The 22,036-nt window shown below is 47.7% G+C and overlaps 1 protein-coding gene across 1 annotated transcript in view; it reads right to left on the reverse strand.

Annotated features, from left to right (window-relative positions):
- Positions 1–5,900: 5,900 nt before the first annotated feature.
- Positions 5,901–22,036, reverse strand: part of ramp1 (receptor activity modifying protein 1) — a 32,101-nt gene continuing 15,965 nt past the window's right edge. The window contains exons 2-3 of the mRNA XM_076048512.1: positions 18,746–18,881; positions 5,901–7,780 (exon numbers count right to left, since the gene is read on the reverse strand). Of these exons, the coding sequence (XP_075904627.1) occupies positions 7,525–7,780; positions 18,746–18,881 (392 nt within the window). The 3' untranslated portion in view covers positions 5,901–7,524. The remainder of the gene's footprint in view (positions 7,781–18,745; positions 18,882–22,036) is intronic.

Genomic DNA, 22,036 nt, shown 5'->3' on the forward strand with positions numbered 1-22,036 from the left:
CCCGCAGCCTGCAGCAGCAGCAGCAGCAGCAGCAGCGATCACTGCAACCAGATTTAATCACTGTGTTCAGAGGGCTTTTCTCTTGTATCAGACGCCAACACAGATGATTTCAGCCCTCTAAGCCCTATAAATTGGCTGTTTATCGGCTTTTATCACCAGAATATATATTTAGAGCTGCTGTGTAAACAACACTTTGTGTCTTTATTTTGTGAGCCAGACCATTATACCTGCTGTGAACAAGTAGAAATCAAAGAAAGTTGTGCCTGTGCTGCTGGATGTGAAACCATCTCCCTCAGTGTGGCACAAACACCAGCTGAAAGGCTGCTGATGCTCACTGTTGGTGAAAAATATTGTAATGGTTCCAATCAGTGGGTTCACCTCCTCCTCCTCTTTGATGAATAATATGATATTAATACAACAACAACAACAACAAGAAATCCTCGTAAATGTGTCAGGAGGTTGAGGTTTGCGAGAACATCGTCAGCGTATCAGTCATGTCAGTTTGCCCTGGAGCCAGACAGTGAGAGGGTCTTCTTTGGTGTGTGTGTGTGTGTGTGTGTGTGGTGGTGGTTCTGCCTATCTGGTGTGAGTCTTCTTTCTTCCCTCAGCAGTCAGTCAGCCTTCAGCTCGTCTCCACGCTCAGGCTCATTTTTCACAGCTATAATCCCTTCGATGAGCGATGATTAGAACCACCAGGGGGCAGTGTTAGGGCTAAGGGGGGTCCAGCACTTAAAGAGTGTGTTGGGGGGGCACACAGTGTTTTCAATCAGCTTTGGATTTTGCAACAAAACCACAGACGCTGGCAGCTCTTTGTAGCTGCAGATGTGCACAAAGAAATTGAAGACCAACAAAGAAGAAACACGAACAGCACTTCATTATGTTGATGCACAAGTTTATGAAATTTGGCCTCCACGAGTTGCATAATGTCCGAGTCCAGCACCCAGAACTGGAATGACAGACTTTCTGATAAATATGGATACTTGCTGCACAATTACTGTTTTTTTTTTTTTGTTTTTTTTACCCACAATTCATAGTCGGGAAAGCTGTGGAAATGGTGCAGTGTGTCTGGAGCTCCGGCTGAATATTTCACTCCTGCAAGTTCAGGGTGAAACTGGGCTGTTGAGTGACATAAATGGAAGACAGACTTGCCTCCAGTTTATGCAACACAACAATTGTAACAAAATAAAGAGTTTGTTGTTGTTTTTTGTTCTGCATCAGTGCAACAAGTGAGCGACGCTTGTTAAGTCCCTTCCTGGCTTCCTGTCTGACGTCCGCACGCAGAGCAGCTCTGTAATTGTTGCTTCATTTGATGGAGGTGAACAAACTGCGAGTCACGCTGGAGCTACAAAAACACAACAAAAACAAGCAGCTCAGAACAACACTCACAGCCTCAAACAGTCAGTGACAAAGCAGCAGCCACTGCAGAGACTGCTGCTTTTATAGGCCACGCCCCTTCTAACCCCTCCTCCTGCTGATTGGGGCAAGGATGAAGAGCAGGTGTGCAGGCCGTTGCACCAATCAGGCTCCTCGCTGAGGCTGCAGGAGGAAAAGGAGATCAGGCTAATCAGGCACCAGCCTGGGGAGGCAGGTGGAGCAGACGAAGGTCTGAGTGGGGGAACCGCCCACCTGCTGGCCATCACAACAAAGATACATGAAGAAAATATACAGTCAATTGAAACAAAAGGCAAACATTTCCAGCCACCATTTCTCAAGACTGTGCAGTCAATAAAGCTCCATTCCAATAACACTTAGTTTTGTAGTGAACCCGTATATATATATACATATATATACAGTCATCAACAATAAACTCTATTTGTTTCATTCCAGCCAACATCACTGGTTTCCCAGTATTAATATGGTTTTAATGAATTTAACTGATTAAAATGTTTGTTGTTGTTGCAATTTCTTTCAATACTATATACTATATATATATACTGTATATACTATATATATACCATATATACTATATACCAACTAGAATGAACACAAAGAAAGAACACAACACCGTAAAATAAATAGACTAGGAGGTGCAGGCACAGTAAAAACAACCTAAGTACCATCATAAAACATGAATAAACTGCAGCGCAGCTCAGTGTTTTAAGTGCCTCTTCACATCATCTGCATGTTTCACCTCAAACACGACGCAAATGGATAACACCACCGTCCCCACGCCGTCTCCTGATTGGCTCGGCTTCTCGTGACATCGCAGTCCTCCGCTTACTCACCTGTTTATCTTGAATTGTCACAGTTCTTCTGTTCCTTTGACGTTTTCCTCCCCAACTCTTTTCCTCTGCATTTCATCTCAACCTCATTTCCCAAAACATTTTTCTTTCTGTTTGACGCCAAAATGATGAACTGCTCCCCTGCGGATGTCTGATGGAATTCATCTTTGTCGTCTTCTCGTACATGTCGTCGTTAATAGATACCGTGTGTCCGCCGCAAATGGGATTCTGCCTGGAAATATATTTTCCAACAGGAGACAATGTTTTTCTTCACGACCTCGACTGTTGACAAGGTTGCCTCGTGCAGTGCGTGCGTGCGTGCGTGCGTGCGTGCGTGCGTGCGTGTGTGTGTGTGTGTGTGTGTCCAGGTGCGCTGCTCTGACGTGACACACGTGCTCCGGCCTGTGTTTGGCAGCAGGAAGCGGTCCGACCGACGCTAAGTGCCTCTCTGTTTCCTTTGTGTTTCTGCCCACATGCTCGCTGCAGCAGTGGGAGCCACTTCACTCCACCGCTGCTCAACCAGCGTCTCTCCCGCCAATAATGACGTCCCGGCCCCTGCCAACTTTTAAAGAGGGAGCGAACAATGAGTGACAAGGGCGTAATTGAACGCAGCCTCGTCTCCGGCTCTTACCGCTTTGTTTAATCGGGTACAAAGATGACGAGCTGTCTGTCTGTCACTCTCTCTCTCTCTCTCTCTCTCTCTCTCTCTCTCTCTCTCTCTCACTCTCACTCCGCATCTATGCGCGCGTTTGACGTTAGCGCTTTGTTTGCGAGGCCCTGGAGTGGAAGAGCGCATGACTCACACGGTTACAAGTCGCAACTTCGTGTGTGCTTTTTTTAATTGCCTGTCGGGGAGGGAAGATGAAGGCGTAAAACTGAGAGCAACAATGGAGCGAATCAACAAGCGAACATTATTGTTACTGTTATTGTTTGACTGTCAGACAGTCTGGCAGTGTGCATGCAGCCAATTATGCACATATGCAATAACTGTATCAAAAAGTGCCATCGTCAGAGTTGAACCCTCTGCAGAGCTCAGAACCTCCAGGTCGACCTCGACGTCCACGTGTGTCTCATGCAGTTCTGCCGCTCAGAGACGAGCTGGACTCCAGACTGGACCCGCCTGATGGACCCACGGAGGACCACCGTGTCCCAGTGCACTGCCAGATGTTTCCCGCGATGTCATTGGACGGTCCTGGCAGCCGTTTGGAACCAAAAACCTCCTCCAGCCGGTGGAGACACCTGAGCTCTGTACCTCGTAGAGCGGATTGGATGAAGGTGGCTGGGTTCCAAACAGACTGTCCTCGCTAATTGGCACCACTGCCATCCCGCTGCACCACTGCACCCTGCCGCAGTGGCCTGGCTGGGTGTTTCCAAGGTAAAAGCGCAGAGGATTCACGGGAGAGCAGGACAGTCGCTGAGGAGTCTTCTGCCCCCCCCCCCCCCCCTCGTATTTAGTCAGAACTCAGAGTTTCAAAACATGGATTCCTGAGGATGCATGAAGTGTTTCAGTTACGGTTCACTTATGGTGGTCCTGTTGACTGGATCAACTGATAACTGCATCATTTTGCTCATATATGGATAATGACTGTCGTTGTCATGGCTCTCATATTGTGTTTACTCACACAGTTGTGCATCTGTCATTCTGCAACATGTCCCACACTGACCTCGAGTAATATTTCTGTCTTTTTTTTTTTTTTTGCTTTGAAAAATAACTTTGCCTCCCCTGTGGGAGTCTCAGGCAGCACCGCGACTCCCTGCGCCCACTGCTCCAGAACCATATATTTATTTATTTTTTATTATCTTTGTATCTATATTTTGCTCGTATATCTGCTGCAGCCTCTGGAGACTCTGGTGCGGCGCACTGCGACGGCGGTCAGTGAGAAGCAGCTGATTTATCTGGACTTGCTGCTCGAGTGGCCAGTTGCTACCACTGTCCAATATCATATTAAAAGATTCAACCAGCAGATGTGAGTTGATCCGGCTGGTTCTTCTATTTTGTGAGTCCTTTCCTGTCGTTTCCCAGTGTTTTCCCCTCGTTCATCATCTCTTCACCCCCCTTCACCGGTGAAACACTCGAACCCGACTCAGGCAATAAAGTGCATCGCTGGTTTTTGTAACGTCAGAGTGGAAATGAGCAGCGCTGTGAGAAAATTTAGCAATCAGAAATCAAAAAACAAAAAAACAACAACAACAACAACAACAACAGGCTATTTTTACTGCGCTGTTGGCGCTTGGAAGGTAGGATCTACTTTTTTGGGCATTCTCATCTCCCGACGGCAGATTGAAATGTTGCTCCGGGTTCCGCTGGGAAATCTGCGAATGAGACGGAAATACACAGCGGCCACACGGGAGCGGGAAACTGAATCCTGACACACAGACCCGAGCGACGACCGCGAGCGACGCTCAGTGGCCGTAACGTCGGAGCTGATGCTCCTCCTCCTCCTCTTCCTCCTCCTCCTCGACTGGTCACGTCCAGAATATTCAACCTTTTCACACCCCGCTGTTAAACGGTGGCTGCAGGAAAGCAAGCACGCAGAAGCTCCCGCCCACATGATTTTCCACTTTGAAGAATAAATCTGCTGTAATAATATTTTTAAATGGGTGATCTCTTTTTCAGTACAAGTTTCTTCCTTTTGTAAAATTTTGAGTTTGAATCTAACAAATGTCAGTAGAGAAAGGAAAGAACTAAAAGAAAGGGAACAAAGGAAGTAAAGCTACGCATGAGTGATCAAAATGCCTCAAGGATTAATATCTGATATTATTTTCCTCCATTAAAAGGACCAGGACTTTCATGGGGACTGATGCATTATGGGTGTTATGAAACAAATCCACAGGGACCGTTTACATGTTTGAGCTTAACCTCTGCGACCCCAAACCCACTCACTGTGTCCTTGGTAATAGGGGCCTTATAATGACGAACCGCTTTGGAGAGTCACTGCGGTGCCACAGTCTTTAATGGCCTCGCAGACAAGCCGGCTTGTTGTCTGGACTTTCCACCCCTTAACAGTTGTTGTGCTTCGTTAGCTTGAACTCGAAACCTTTCGATTCCAGATTAAGGCTTCGAAGGAAACGGCAGACTCGTCGGTAACTTTGCAGCCGGCGCTGCTCTGCTGGTTCTGCTCCTGCCCTTTGTTTCCAGGATTTATCGGACCTGGATTCTCAGCGGACTTGTTTGCCTCGCTGGCTTCGTCGCCTCAACTTCCTGCGAGCTCTTCATCATCCCGTCCGTTACTTCAATGAGCCCGAGGAGCCTCGTCTCCAGTCGCCGCATTTGGGTTTCAATCCATATCGGCAGCAGCGAGGGGCCGATCCAAGTGGCGGCAGAGGCAAGACCCAGTCCAGAAGTTATTCTGGAATGATTTTGTTTGGAAAACTATCCAGGAAGTTGACATTCTGTATAATAAGGCACTAATAAAGGTGATATTATTCAACTGTCACATGACTAAACATTTGCCCCAGGTGAGAACAGGTAACGGATATCATCTTTGGTCTCAGCAAAACTTGACTTGCTGCTGCTACCACTGAACCCGGTGTTTGATGCCAGGTGATTCAACTGGACAACTGGACACGACGGTGCCCTCATCCTTCAACAGGTTTCAATAAAAATGCATTTTATCTACTGAAGCAAAGTCTTCAAATGAAACACAGCCACCAGCATCATCAGAAGCACCACCCTGATTAGCAGAAACACAGACGTCAGTCCCTTTATTTCACTTTAATGCGTGATCACAGGTTATCCAAACACCTCCGAAACAAGTCCGGTGCGGCAGAAAAAACAAAACATTTGTCCATTTCAAACGTTCTCCTCTTCTTTCCTCTTTTCTTCCAGAGCTTTTGGCACAAAGTACAAAGTGGAGGACGGAGCGGAGGAAGTGGTGGGCGTGCGTTGAAAAGCGTGCTGCGCTGACAGGCAGGGTGCAGGTCAATGAATCTATAAAGGAAAGGGAGCGTTCAAAAATATCAATGAGGAAGCAGGAGATGGGAGATCGATGAGGAGCCGAGGTCCGGGGGAAGCCGAGAGAGCTCCGGGCGATCGTGGTGCTGCTGAGAGCGTCGGCCAATCGCCGGCTTCGCTTTCAGACCTGTGTTGATTTTTTTTCTTCTCTTCTTTCCGCTGCGGTTCTCTTGCTCTCTGTGTTCTCGTGTCGGGAGGAGCCGTCGGTTAACAGGCCGTCTGGGGCCTCCTAACTCCCTCCTGCTCCTCCTCCTGCTCCACCTCCTTCACCCTCGGTGATGAAGGGAACTGCTGTCACCTCCGCGTGCTACACGTCTGCCGTTCTTCATCTCCTCCTGCATTCGTCCTGCAACAGTTTTGGTTGCTGGGAGAAGGTCTCGGTGCAATCGCTGTGAGGTTCAGAGGCTTAGAAAAGCTCCCGGTAGCAGCCCACACCTTCCACTGTGACTCAGACGTGCAACCAGAATCTGTCTCAGAGTTCTCAGAGTCCTTTCACACCTGGATCGACAACAACAGGAGCTCCACTTCCTTTTTTGGTAACCCAAACCCTGGAGGTCCCTGGAGTGTCTCACAACCAACCAACCAATCAATCCAGCGTTGTGATAAATATCTTCTGCCCGGCAACAGCTGGCAAAAGATGACTTTGCATTAGCAGAGCTGACTGAAGGCGGCTCTTCACCTGCTCCCTGCGCCGGGTCCTCCCACCGCTCCAGTCGTTGTGACTTTATGGGAGGCGTAAAACACGAGCATCCAGTAGATCCCCGCAGCCGCGTGTGTGAGTGTGTGTGATTTCTTTTACGCTGTTAAATTAAGCGGAACAAGGAAATTATGAGCGCTCCCTCAGCGGACAGCTCGTAACAAACATAAACACATTCGCGTAAATGGAGCGCCCGGAGAAGCCACATTTTCTGCATCACTCTTTTTTTTTTTTTTTTTTTTACAGTTATGCATTGAGACCAGACAGACCAGCGTCCCCGACCACCGCTGGGATTCCTGCGTATGATGACGTTCATCAAGGGAAGGCAGTCCTGAAATGTTCCATGCACGCTGCCACAGGTCACCAATATTATAAAAATCTCTACAATTCCTCCTGTTTGCTGTTTAAGCAGCCTGCTCATCAGTCCCAGCTTCCATCAGAATCCACTCAGCTCAAATAAATTATTTCAATCCGCGATCCAGAGCTTCAGAATCAAACTTTTTTTGAAAAAAAAAAAAAAAAAGTTCTTCTTGTCTGTCAGACTTTTCGGTCCCAATGATATGAATTTTTTTTTTTGGGAGAACCTTTGGTCACCGACGGAGGGATGCGAGCAACACGGGTCAAAGGTCATCCCGGCAGGCACCCCGCCACTAGACGATCCCCTCGCTGCGCTTGCTCCTCCACACCACCAGGGCGGTCATGAGCAGGGTGACCAGGATGGGCACCACGATGAAGGGCCCCAGGATGCGGTTGGGCGGGTCCCGCAGCAGCCGCCCCGACAGCGAGCAGTCGTGGAAGTAGTGCCGGTGCACCTGGATGAAGAACTCGTCCACCAGCCGGTTGGGCCAGAAACACTCCATCTTCTGGGCCACCAGGAAGGTGCAGTTGGTCAGCTCGCCATACAGCCTGCAGGTGGTTGGAGGAGAGAAGAAGAACAACAGAGAGAGAGAGGGAGAGAGAGAGAGAGAGAGAGAGAGAGAGAGAGAGTGAGGGGCGGAGCAAAACTGCTTTTTTATTATTATTATTATTATTGTTATTATTATTGTTATTGTTATTATTATTATTATTATTATTATTATTATTATTATTATTATTGTTATTGTTATTATTATTATTATTGTTATTATTGTTATTATTTTGGAACCTGATCACGACACAGAATTTATGGACATTTTGGAGACAATCCGGCTTTTTGGTTCTCCCCCCCCCCCCCCCCACACACTAGTTCTGAGGGATCTGTTGGTTTCTCTGGTTGACTGTCCAAAGAGTTTTAAGACGCCTCAGGATTTGATTTAGCACTTTATGAATTAAAGTTGTTTCATTGAAAAAAAAAACTTAATTAAAATACAAATCATTTATTTCCCCTTTGAAATACCATCAGCAGAACGAGGGATCTTTGGCAACCTATTGTTTAGTGTGTGTGTGTGTGTGTGTGTGTGTGTGTGTGTGTGCAGGCGCCAGGAGTTCAGTGAGTCTCGATGGAGGCGGTGACCTTCGGTCACGCGGTCAGAGACGCCGGTGTGAAGGTCAGAGCAGAAGGTCAAACTCACTCACAGACGGTTTTACGTCTGAGCTCAGGAAAATATGAACGCGATCGTAAAAATGTTCTGTCCAGCAGGACGATCGATCTGTGACGTTCTCTCGCCCGCAGCCGCTTCCTCATTATTTATCAACATGGTGACGAGATGATCCAGACTAAACATTTTTTACGCCGTGTACGTTTATGCAAATAAAACCTCCCCCCCCACCCCCCCAGAAGCTCCACTCATAACCGAGTCCAGATTTATTTCACTATTTCACTGACGCCGGCGCTCGTCTCTCCGTCTCTCCTGATTGGCCGCCGGCTGGCGTGCCACACTGACACGCTGCTGGATATTAACGACGAGCGTTTATCTGGCAAGCTTTTGATGTGAGACTGTCTGAGTTGTGTTCCTGTTCCTCTGCAGGATGTAAACAGCTGCGGGCTGGCGAGCCACCAGCCTGCCGGAGCCGGAACAACAACAACAACACCCCCCCCCCCCCCCCCCCCCCCCCGCCGTCTCATCCTTGGATTTAAAACTAATTGACTGCAGCTGAAGAAGGAGAAAAAGAAGAAGAAGATTTATTTATTTATTTTTTTGATAGTCAACATTTCCTTGCCGCTCTCGGCCACATTCTATAAAGATTACGAAACAACACACAGCTCAGCATCAAAGCATAAATAAACAAGTGAAACTTTCACATGAGCACACTGAGTAATTGAATGAACATTCTGGTTTTCGTCATTACACTTTGGAGGAGAGACTATTTGAGCAGAGGTCAGGCTAGCGTTGAGATGCAGGTTGTGTTGTGTTTACTACTGTGTAATAACAGTCTAACTCTGACCGCAACGGCTTTCCATGCCACGGAGCAAAGAATACAATCAGGGTTTTCTTTCACAGGCACCTGGAGGGACGAGACTCTGATTAAAACACGTCTGAATGTCGATGTGCCGCTAGAAACCAAGTGGCACCAACACTTTTGATTTTGTTGATTTATCTAATTTTATGCGACTGTTTATTTCATTATTATTTTGTTTTTGTTTTATTATTATCGAGTGAAAATGTCTTATTTTGAATACAAATCAAACGCAAACCCACATTGAAAACGCACAATAAACCCTCTTTGAACCGAAAGCTTGATTTCAACCTGTGGTGTGTGTGTGTGTGTGTGTGTGTGTGTGTGTGTGTGTGTGATTTATTTCCCACACAAACAGGGTGAGAAGCAGATCCGAGGATCAGATCTTAATCATATTTTCTTGAGGGTGTTTTGTTCTCCGCTGCCCTGCTGACAACCTCTGAGTGGTATAATATTCAGCAGCCAGTTTCATTCTAGTCGCGCTAAAACCTTGCGGTGAAAATCGCCGGCAGACTGGCAAACGTCTCCGGGGTCGTGTTGTGTCGCTCGGCCGGGTGCAGACAGGGAGAGAGAGAGAGAGAGAGAGAGACAGCGCCGGTGGATTATTGTTGTGTAACACCAAAAGCGTATTTTCACAGTTTAACTCGTTAAATTGGCATCAAGAGGATAACAGGCTGAGCAGCCGCAGCTTGGGCCAACACACGATGTTTCCGCGGAGGAAGCTGTTGTTGTTGTTGTTGTTGTTGTTTGTTTTTTTACTTCTTTGCACCTTTCACACATGTTTTTCCTCCTCTGAGCGTGACAGGAAGTCGGGAAGAAAGACGACAGGAGGATAAAAACCAATCGGCCTCCCTTCACTGCTGAGCTCAGCAACATTTTCCACAATTTTCTTTTAAACACCCCCCCCCCCTCCCTCACCCCGCCCCCTCCCCGCTCCCCCCGTCCCCCAGATGCTTCAGCAGCTCACGGACAACGTTCTCAGTGTTAAAGTCTCCTTGAGGCTCCACCGTCCAGACTTGTCTCTCACACAGTCGCTCCGTCTCACCGACGTGCCACAGCCAAGCAGAAACAACAAGCTGCAGGGGCCACAGTCGCACTGACACACAACACTGTGAGGTCAGAATGTGCACAACATTTCAGGGCAGATTACACCTTCATTATTTTTGGAAAACAGCCTCCGCCAGGACGGATGCAGTTTTGTTTTTGTTGAAGATTACTACAACAAACCAGAGATTTAGCGTACGGGCTCCACTGTATGTTCTGCTGCGTATGGACTCTGAGGAGCTAACACAGCGCCAACAACACGCTCGGGGCTGGATTTGCATAATCTTGGCAGATAGCAGTGGAGAGGACGATAAAAAAAAATCTTTACATTCCCGCCGGAGAAGTGGAGCAGCGTTAAAAGTTTCCCGGGACTTGTAGCAGGAGGGAGAGAGAGAGAGAGAGAGGGAGAGAGAGAGAGAGAGAGGAAAGAAGTGTGTGAATGGCAGTTTGACAATGACAAAAAAATAACCTCAGTCAAACTCTCACTTTATTTTTGCGCTTTATAAGCAAGGAGAGACTTGAATAGATAACATGAATGGAGGGGGAAAAAAGATCCCGGCGGAAAGAAATTGGGTCAGAGAGAGCAAGAGTGAGAGAGAGAGAGAGAGAGAGAGAGAGAGAGAGAGAGAGAGAGAGAGAGAGAGAGAGAGGATGAGATGATGAAGAGCAGCCAGCGACTCGTCTTCTCATCCTCCTCTCAGGTCGCAGCTGAACTCTGAACTCTGTGTCCTGACCCTTATCAGGAAAGTCTCTTTCCAAACACATCGCTGAGGAATACGATAAAAAATAAATCAACTTCTTCCCGTCAGAAGCTTTTAGAGGCGGCTGTCAGCGGCGGCGCAGCAGAAAACAGGCCAGACTGTCACTTCAGAGGACGTCAGGAAAACTGCTGCTTTGTTATTCCGCCATCCTCCCGCATCCCTTTATCACCTGGGGGGATTAGACACCACACACACACACACAGAAGGGTGTGTGTTTTCCACCTACTTTTCCAATCACACACACACACACACACACACACACTGTCCTCACATGTCTCTCTCCTCTCTCCACCTCACACCAGGAGGAGATGTGATTGTGTGGGTTTGTCGACAGGCCTCAAGCGCGTGTGTGTGTGTGTGTGTACGTGTGCGCGCGCGTGTGTGTGTGTGTGTGTGTACGTGCGCGCGTGCGTGTGTGTGTGTGTGTGTGTGTGTGTGTGTGTGTGTGTGTGTGTGTGTGTGTTTCATCTTTGTCAGCCCGCTGGGTGTAAAGTTGCACTGTTGAGTTTGTACAGATGTGCTGAAAAAGTGTTTTGGGTCTTTTTTTGTTTTTTTTTTGCACCGATTTTTTTGATGCTGTCTGATGACATCATCAAAAGTGAAGACGAGCCCACAGGGACTTTGGGAGCCAGAGGAATTGTGGGTAGGTTCTTGTGACGCTTCGTTCAATTACATATCTGCATAACTTTTTTTGTTTTTACTACAAATGAACAATGTCATGTCATGGAATAGTGCAAATGGACCAAAGTGATGAACTGATGAATTACTTTAGCCATGGCCTGGTTGATTCCAGACTTGATGACCCCCCCCCCCCCCCATCAGCCTTCAATCAGCCTCCTGGCCACGCAGAGCTCACGACCCGGAGTTGTTTCTCTTTGAGCGGCTGCTTGTTTTTCTTTTTCAGTCCAAGTGGACACACACGCTGGGACCATCGCACATTCCAGCCAACGGAGTCAAGTCACCGAGTTCGCCTGACAAAGGAGACAGAGATGCAGAGGAGAGCGGAAGAGGCCTCGCGAGTCGGAAACACGGAATCCGATGCCGGATTTGATCTGGGCTGGATTTGGAGATTTTGGTTCGATGAGGAAGAAAATTTGTTTCTCGCTCCTGATTTCCATCATCACGATAACAAGCGTTGGAGAATTTCTATTCTGCGAAATAATTTATATTCACCATTGCTGTGTTAATTGCAACTTGACTTGAAATATATTTAATAGGTTTATGCATGAAGTCACAACGGAAATCTATTACACACACACACACACACACACACACACAAAAAAAAAATGCTAGCCCACTTTCTATCATGTCTAGTAAATAAATGACTGAAGTTAATGAATTGTATTGTGGCATGGAAGCATTGCATTGCAATCACTGGATTAAAAAAAATAATACAGGCACCTTGATAAGGATCTCACAATTACAAGAAAAGATCTCATAATTATGAGATCAGGATCTCGCAGTGCGCTTCCGTACCTGTGCAGTGTTGACATACCAATACTATATATTAGCATGTCAAAACTATATACTATATACCATCCTCACTTTTAAGAAATGCAAGTATTTCCCAGCGTCTCAAACCGAGAAGGTAGCTTTAACAGCGCCACCATTGCCCACTGATTAGAAAGGATTTACAGACGTTTCCTTTTTCTTTATTATATCTCGTAGTTACGAGATCCTGATCGTTTCTCAACAATTTCTTGATAAATATATATATATATTTTAAAATTAAAAAAAAAAAAAAAAAAAAAAAGGAAAGTGCCCACGAAAGCCGCCACCCAATCAAAACAGGTTGTTGTATTATTTTTCCCTCTGGCACTAAAGACACGGAACAGCGTGGTGCAACAGTCTCAGCCCCGTCACGCCATCAGAACACACAGCAATCCGTTTCCAGCCGCCGACTAATCAGCCGTTTAATCACCGAGGTCGCCGCTGAAGGAACCTCAATTAGCTTTCCGCGCTAGTGAGCTTGCCGCCGGATTCCTCTGGCCCCCGGGAAAAAAAGAAAAACGGAAAAACTCCCGCGTGAGCTCGCTGGCGAGAGGGTTTTTAGATTATTACAGGCGGCTGACGGCCATGCATGACTGACTGACCAAAACACCCTCAACAATCGTACAGAGGAGGGGGGAAAAAATGGCTCTTGTAAAAAGGAACAAATGGGGCTATTTTTAAAACCGAGTGCCGGCAGAGGAGGAGAAACAATAAAGCACGGATCAAAGGACGCCGCCGACCTCCGAGTGGTGGAGGAAATTAAAGCAACTCGCAAATCAGGTTTCAGAGACTCAGCTGATGATCCGGAGAAATCCTGCAGACCGTCGTCATCGCTGGCCAACAGGCCCGATGACTGGCGATGGCAACTTTCATTCAAAAAAAAAAAAAATACAGGAGGCCTCCCTCCCGCAGTGCTCGGGGTCATGACCTTCACAGGCCAGTGGCTCGCCAGCAGTGGTCAATCGTAACTTAACCAAAAGACGACTTGCCTCTACACTGGAACTTTGCAGGTGATTGCAATTCACATGAAAGTTAGACTTTTTTTTTTTTTTTTTTTTTTTTTTTTCTTTAATTAAAGCAGAAAAAAGAGACTTTGTCAAGTTTTCTCCCTCTGGAGAAATAGTGCTGGATTTTCTTGCACAGCCCAACTGAAATTCAAGAAAGTTGTTTTTCTTTTTGCAGCAGTGTTGATGCATGCATAATGCAAGAGGAGCCACGGCTGCCTGAGTGCGTGCGTGCGTGCGTGCGTGCGTGCGTGCGTGCGTGCGTGCGTGCGTGCGTACGTGCGTGCGTACGTGCGTGCCGTGGAGAGCACATTGGGCTACAGTCACGGCAGCGATGCGGCTCCATTAACCGACTAACCCGGCAGACAGAGTCGGTGCACAGACGAGCAGCCGGAGCCCAGCGGCGCTGAACGTTACCCAAACTGCCAGCTGGTCCCACGGCAGCAGGAGCTCAGACACAGTTGTACACAGTGCAACAACTGTTGTTGTTGATGTTGATTAATAGAGATACATCATAATCTGTCTTATCTGGAAAAAAAGAGATTCTGATTCTAAACAAATGAATAAAAACGTAATTTCGTGTTGCCACCGAAAGTATTGAGACTTCCCCCACTGTGTGACAGTGACGGCGCAGAAACAGCTGGAGTGATTCAGGGCTGTTAGGGTCAGGGTCAGGGTTAGGGTTAGGGTCGGCTTGTAGCAATTAAAGGGCAGTTGCACTGTTCTGAGACGCCACCGGCACCGAGTGGTTGGATGCGGTGGCTCAGCAGCTGATCCTCCACGATTCCATCATTTTCCCCCTCGGTTTACATGAAATCAGTTTTACTCTGAACGGTCCTTCATCCTGGCATTTTTGGGAGGTCTCAGACTACATCCTTGCATGCAATGATGAGTCAGACAGATATAAACGAGTGCTCTGCAGCCCCCCGACCTCATCCAGCAGCTCCAACACAGGAAATGGGAGAATGAGCAAACATTTAAGACACTGAAAGTGACATCAGAAGGTTGAGAGTCCAGGACTCAACCAGCGTGACGGTGGCTGGTAGCCGGTCTGCTGGTCTGCCGGTCCCCTGATCTCCTGGTCCCACTCTACACTTGACTTCCCCTCCTCCTCCTCCTCCTCCTTCTCCTCCTCCTCCAGCTGCAGACAGTTCTGCAGCAGATGATCGGGCTTCTGTCGCTTGCTTGCGGGAGAAGGAGGGAAAACAACAGCGAGCGTGCTGAGGTTTGGCCCAACGCCGATCTGCCGTCACGCCGTTCAGACGCCTGCTCCCAAATCTAAATTGGAAAGATTAATCAACTGAATTGACGCACAGGAATAACCGGGAGCATAACAGAGCTACTGAGTCACTCTTTGATGCCGGATTCCACTTTAAAAATAGCATTTACGCATGGACAATGAAGTCTGACTGAGCCTGTTTGCTTTTGGCGACCTGCTGTCGAGCGCCGGAGGATCTCTGGAAACATCCTGCGACCTCGGCTGCTGTTGTTTGTCAGGCAACATTAGTCAGAAAAAAAGGGATTGATCTGCAGCCTCCTCTCTTTTCATCTGCCTTCCATCTGTGCCAGCAGACGTCATATTTTCCATCTGTTAAGCGTCTCGTGTGTACCTGCTCCGAGGAGATTTACCGAGGCTGCACTCACATCCTGTGACTTGAAAGACAGAAAAAACATTCAGTGAAGCAGAATCAGCTGGTTGACGATGTGACCCGACTTCACCGAGGGCACGATTGTGTCTCAGGCCAGACTTCCCTGCAGCTGGAATTTGCCCTCTTTTATTTCAAAGAGGTGATGGGTTGTGTCTGCAATGCATCCGCACCACCACCTGTGGCGCTGTTGCAGGAAATAGTCAGAAAAGCATGAGGACGCGTGCTTTATAGGGTGTAATTAAGGCCAGCGAGCTGCACCTCCGGAGGTAAACATGCAGACGTGGATTAACTCTCTTCCACATTAACGCCTATATTCACACATTTCCATAATATACGAGACTCCGAACACGTGATGCATGTGTGAGAACCCAATTTGCATCGAAACTGAATCAACGTGCGGGATGAATTACCTCAAGCGAGCTTGTGCAGGATTATGCAAATGAGTGGCAGAGTGACGGGAAGAAGGAGGAAAACAAGTCTTAAACTCCAGAGGTTCCCCTGGGATGAAGCTTATTGGTCGATTGGCTCCAAAACTTGGATGAGCGTCTGTAGTGAAAGTTTAGTGTCAGTTTCCCTCCGGGTTGAGGTTCTTGCAAGACGGCGTGCCGGGAGCCTCGGCTGGACCGCCCACAGAGCCGCAGGCGGAGTAATGAAGCGGAAATCAGAGGAGGTTAAAAGGGGCCAAACTGATCAATGCACAATCCTCTCCTCATTATCCCGCCTGAGCCCCAAACGTGTCGCTGACAGATAAATAGGGCAGATAATAAAACGCAGCATTGATCTCGGAGCTGCCCGCTGCTCCTCCATTACACTGAGCAAACAGCCTCCTTCCCGCAGGACACCTTCCTTTTGCACTCTGCCAAGATCTTTTCTTTCTCTTGTTGTTGTTTTGGTTGGGTTTTTTTTTTTGGGGGGGAGAATTAAGTCTGCACGGCTCGGCACTTGGACTGGAAAAGGTGACATTAAAGTTGCTCTCGAAGCCAATGCTCCTCGAGCAAGTCAATAGTTGATGTGGGGAAACTGACATTTCATTTCCTTCTATTTTCTTTTAATACATTACTGGACAACCACTCCAACAGATACACTCTTTCTAATCCCAATCTTCATTGCACAAGTCAGTACAAAGCAGTTGGCAAATGAGAGGCGATATTTGGAAGAAAATAAGAAAGCGGAAGGGGAAACTGAACTATGTGCACGTATCGTGTTTCAAGGTTCAGTGTGTAATATTTGGAGATTTTTTTAAGAAGAAACAGCGATATCAAGTGGTTACATTTAAGATTGCGGCACTCTTTCACTCATGTCCCCTTAGAGACTCTATACCATCCCTCTCCTGAGCTTGCCAGTAAACTATGGTGGCCTGCGAGCACAAACCTGGATATCTTGTCCTCATCGTTGGTTTATTTGAGCCATACATACCATAAATACAAAACGTGCTGTCAGGCAGCTGGATTGTCCACACCAGGCTTCCTTAAAAACATGGCGGTGCAAAATAGACGCTAACTGGGAGCAATATGTATAGACTCATATACATATAAGAAGTGTGCTAAGGGGTAGGGCAACCAAATGACTGTTATTGTAGTGCGACTACACTTTTATTAATGTACTTATGGGCTGCATGTTTACATTTTACCAATATAAAAATCATAAATCAAGGCAGATTTTACACACTGGACCTTTAAGTGGATCACTTATCAGCAACCTCTGCAGTAAAGCCAAACCATGTGGTCCACCACTGAAACCAGTGGCTTTGTTATCAGGTTGGTCAAACTGCTGCTGCTGCTGCTGCTGCTGCTGCTGCTGCTGCTGCTGCTGCTGCACCACCACCGCCCCTGGATAGAAACACGACGAGGCTCCAGGTGAACTTTAACTGGTCTGTCTTGTGTGAATTCTAGTCACGAGTCCAGCGCTGTGCACCATTGCTGATCATTGCACACAGAGTTGTGAGTCCGGCCCGCTGACCTTTTCCCAATGACCGCTGGGATTTCATCTCAGCTTCGCAAGCAGAGTGACGGAAGAGCAAACAGTAGAGCCGCAGAAATAGTGCCAGCGGCGATGATGAAAGCAGTGAGGAGATTGGATCAGAAAGAAAAAAACAGGTACGTGTGCAGAGTGTGTGTCAGGATGTGCCGGAGTGATAACATGAGAGAAAAAACACACATCTTCAGCTTCAAGCTAAACAACTTTGAAGGCTGCGGATTCCCCGACTCGTGTCTCTAAATGTACAGCAGTGATGGGACGAGAGAAATAAATGATCCAATCAAATAAAAGCAGAGGTGCAGACAAAGGTATTAGGGATACCAGCGATGACACTGTGAAGGGATTAAGGGATTAAAACTATTCTCACCACGCATTTCATCATTTTGAGTTTTTTGTTCTGTTTTGTTTTGTGTGTGTTTTTCTCAGCTGATAAACTGGGATCAGTGCTCGACGGCATTTACAGCAGGATTATCGACACTCTAATGCTGCTTAGCAGTCAAAAACAAGATTCAAATCTGTGACTGAAGGCCCCGCAGTCGTGTTTTGTAAATTCCTCGACTGGGTAATTAATACTGAACTCATTACCTGTAATTACAGTGATGGGACTGAGAGGATGGTATGAGTATTAAAACTGCTGCTTCAATTACACCATCTTAAACAGTGAAGCAAACACCCAGCGTGTGGAAAATGTTATGACTGTGTTGCTAAATGACTAAGTCACTAAAGGAAAAAAAAAAAAAGGTCCAAGAACGCAGCCCTGAGGAGTGACAACTGTTGGAGCTTTTGCTGTTGACAGATCAGTTTGCAAAAAAAGATGAAAAAAATTTCTATTGATCTATCTATCTATCTATCTATCTATCTATATCTATGACAACAACAGACTTTGTAAAGTTACACTTGGTTCTTCAGTTGTGGCTCAATCAAAGTTTGTGTGTCAGCCAACACGCTGCTCCTTTTACTTCACTTTTCATTCTTTTTTTTTTGCTGCAAATCTGTTTAAACAGTTCAGACGGTTTGTTGACACAAACTGTCGACTGTATCTCAGCCAAACAGGGTGCAGCTTTAACTCTTTTTCTTTGGTTTGTTTGTTATTTTCATGACAAATGTGCCTCAAACTCACGTGCACCTGCGGCCGCAGATGTTTGGTGTCACAATATTTGTGATCGCACAAAAAAAATAAAAGAGTTGAAATGCAGAGTCCCTCCCGCGCAGCCCCCCCGACCGTCACCCCGACGCCGTCACGCTTCGTCGGCCGCCGCTCAGCCGCGCCCTAATCCGCTGTTGGCCACGGACCATATTGTTGTGTGTATGGACGGTTGTGTATGGATCCCCGGCGCGGGGATCAACTCCGCCTTTGTCTCCGCGCGGCTCCGACTTCCTCGTCCGACTCTAAACTTCCTGGTGCGGCGGCCGGTGACGGTAATGACACAGTCGCGTGCAACACGTCGACAACGCAGCGCAAAAACGCACAATTAAAGTGTCGGGTTGGTTAGAGTCTTTGAAGGGTTCTGTACATAGTGTTCTCCCTCCCATTCTTTGTGTGTGTGTGTGTGTGTGTGACTGACTTACTCGACCGTGTCCTCCCAGGAACACCACTGGCCCTGCTCCAGGTTCTGCATGTCCAGCCTGAACTTGGCGAGGCAGAACTCCTCGATGTTGAAGGTGTAGTTCGGTCCGCAGCCCAGCGCCAACACACACTGGCACACTGAGGAGAGAAACACACACACACACACACACACACACACATGGGGTGAGAGTCCGCTGGGTGTTAAGATTATTTTGTCATTCCGAGTTCAAACGACGGCAGTCTGGCTGGAAGCACTCTAGAGCGGAAGCTCTGGCGACCTGCGAGATTTTCATGTCACAACAAAGAACAAAGGAGCTCCGTCTGCATCGGAAAGAAAGCAGCGTGTCAGTGCAGAGGAGGGAAACTGCAGCCAGTCTGGCTGGGAGCTCTTTGTGTCTCTAAGCGACGACGTCACCGATGATGGAGGTCTTCAGCAGAACGTCCACCTGGCTGCTGGTCTCTCAACCAGGAGCAGGTCTGTGACAAAACTCTGAGAACCCCAGTCGGAGATTCTTAAGATCTGACATTTGAAAAACACTTGAGCTGCTTTTATTTCTATGATTAGATTTAAAAAAAAATATCTAATTTGAATGTATTGAACCTTCATGCAATGACATTTAATGCGCTGATAATCTGGTGCTAGCAAAGATCATCACACTGCAACTTGAACTAAAAAATTCCCCTGATTGTCAAAGCTGGTGCTATATTATCTGAAGCAGCAACAAGTCGGACCTTCGGAAGCTTTTTTCAGCTCACAGGAACTCAAAAACATTCCAGGAAGTGTGACTCGGGACTTTCTCACTTCAACCCCATGCGACCCTGCTGTTGCATGCTGGGTAACGCTTCCTGTCGCCACCCCGGCGACTCGACCTCACACCTTTACCTCCAGTCAAAAAGGTCACGACGTCTGAGCTCTCGTCCCTGCGGAGGCTCTGAACTTCTCACCACAAGTGTCTAATTACACCTTCGGACGACTGGGATCGTTAGACAACAGGAGCACATGTAGCGACACGACAGTGGACCTGATCATCTGCAGGGTTTTTTTTTCCCTTCCTTCCTTCCTTCCTTCCTTCCAAACCCGTCATTTGCCCTTCAGCGTCCACATGTTTACATCATTAGTGCTGCAACATGTGAGAGTCTTTAATTAACACCAGTGGACCAACTGCACACATGGCAATGTGGTCTGCAGGACACACACACACACACACACACACACACACACACACACACACATCTGAGGTATCGCCAACATGTTTGTGCACTGAATGATGTAAAAAAAAAAAAAAAGCAACAACTTTTTTTTATTTTTGGCATGACGGGAAGCCAATCTTGGAGGAGCAAAAGCAGTTGAATCCATTGGGTACCAGCGCAGTCGTATGCAGGTGCACACATGACATATTGGAGTATTGACCCGACGGACGTGTTTATTGATCAACTGGTTCAGGGAGAAAAAAAAAAAAATATATATATATATATATAGCAGCAGGAGCTGTCTGGACGTGCAGCGCTGCCCTTAAACATTCACAGCCGCTACTTTTTTTTCCTCGTTTTTGTCTAATATTGAAACATTCTTGACCCCTCCCCTCTCCGCCCCCCCAGGCAGCAGCTCCACAGCCAGAGGCATTTATCGCTTGTAACCCTGAGTGAGTCTCACACTGTGCAGCTCGATAGCCAACCGCCGGTGCATCGGCAGTCTGAATGGGAAAACACACGCTGACCATCGACCTACTGGATTTCATCCCTCTGCATGGAGCAGGTTCCCATCAGAGGCACCACCCAACCTGCTGTGATTAGAGCTTTTCTGCTGCAAATTAGGAGGTAAAGGTCACAACTGACTGGGAATTTTCCCTCATTTGCAGCTGGACCTAAAATAAATAAACATTTTAAACAAGTTTTCCAAATGCCTCTCTCTACACTCTACACGGTGAGGGAGGAAGAGTCAAAGACACACGGCCCTGGATGGCTCCTGATGGCTGAGTGCATTGATGCATGCGTGTGAATGGCCGGTTTGCTGTGATGGGTGGAGCCTGCACCAGCCGGACGAATGAGACCTGCAGTTAGAAGCACTTTGAGTCGTTGGGGAAGGGAAATAAAAATGAGAAAAGTGCCACAAACGCAGGTTTGCAGTCTGTTTATGGCCTGTTTGTCTGCATTTCACTCCTGTGGCAACAGTGTTTGTTTTCTCTCTGCTGGTCAGAGTCAAAACTGTCAAATGTCCAATCCTGGACTCCTGGTCCTGGACTTCTGATCCAACATTGGAGCATCATGTGTAGGATGTGACCACAACACAGCGAGGACTGCTTTCTGCTGACTGTTTCAGGTAAACACAGTCAAACCTCATCTCGCCATCACTCAGCCTCAGAGGAACCAACACTCTCTCCAGTCTTCAAGTTGAGAGGCGGCTCTTTACAGCCGATCATCAAGAGCCTGACACACACACACACACACACACACACACACACACACACACACACACGCTCTTATCCAGGGGAATTTTGCTGGAAATGAAGGCAAACCGTGAGGTGATTGCTCACAGATGAAGGATTAACTGAGGCTCCGTGCATATTAAAGCAGGCATGCAGCTGCCGACTCCACTCCAGGGGGCAGGAGATGGAAGTCTAATTATAGACCGGACGCAAGAATAATGGGCGGGACTTGAAGGGACTCGGCGGCGCCAGCAGACGAAGAGCTGGCTGAGTTTCTACCTTGATGGGCAGCGTCGTCAAGGTAGAAATAGTTGTAGCGGAGGCTAACAGTACCAGACGCTGTGTGAGCAGCAGGTAAGACCGACGATACTTTGGTTTCACATCCGAGTCACCAAAAAGTCTCCAAGAGCAGCAGAAACAGTCGCTCGATCTGTTGCTTTCACTTGAGGGGTCTGAAGACCCGCTGACATATAGCAACCTGGTCGGCGCCACCTGGTTGGGTCGAACTGTCGGGCTGATCATCAGGTTGTGACGTTTGCTGACCGGTGGATGCAACACAGCGGCTGCCGTCGTCATCTTTTGTTCTGGCCACGCCAGCGAAGCTCCGTGTCCAATTGGACGAGTTTCTCCACAAGAGCGTCTCCCAGCGCCGGGTCCCAGCCGACGGAGCCGGGCCAGTGTTTCTCACTCCTGTCTGCGGACCGGCGGCGACAAACAGGCAACGGGCAGCAGATGTTGCCTGTCAGAAACCGAGTCTAATAATTGGGCGGCGAAAAAAAAACGGGCGCTGCCCCTGGCTGCCCGCCACCGTCACTCTCAACCACCCTTCCTCATCTGAAGCTGGTCGGGATTATTTTTAGCCGCTGC

The sequence above is a fragment of the Nelusetta ayraudi genome, unplaced genomic scaffold (genome assembly GCF_046127955.1).
Source record: "Nelusetta ayraudi isolate G7.1 ecotype Tasmania unplaced genomic scaffold, CSIRO-AGI_Nayr_v1 ptg000102l, whole genome shotgun sequence".
NCBI classification, from domain to species: domain Eukaryota; kingdom Metazoa; phylum Chordata; class Actinopteri; order Tetraodontiformes; family Monacanthidae; genus Nelusetta; species Nelusetta ayraudi.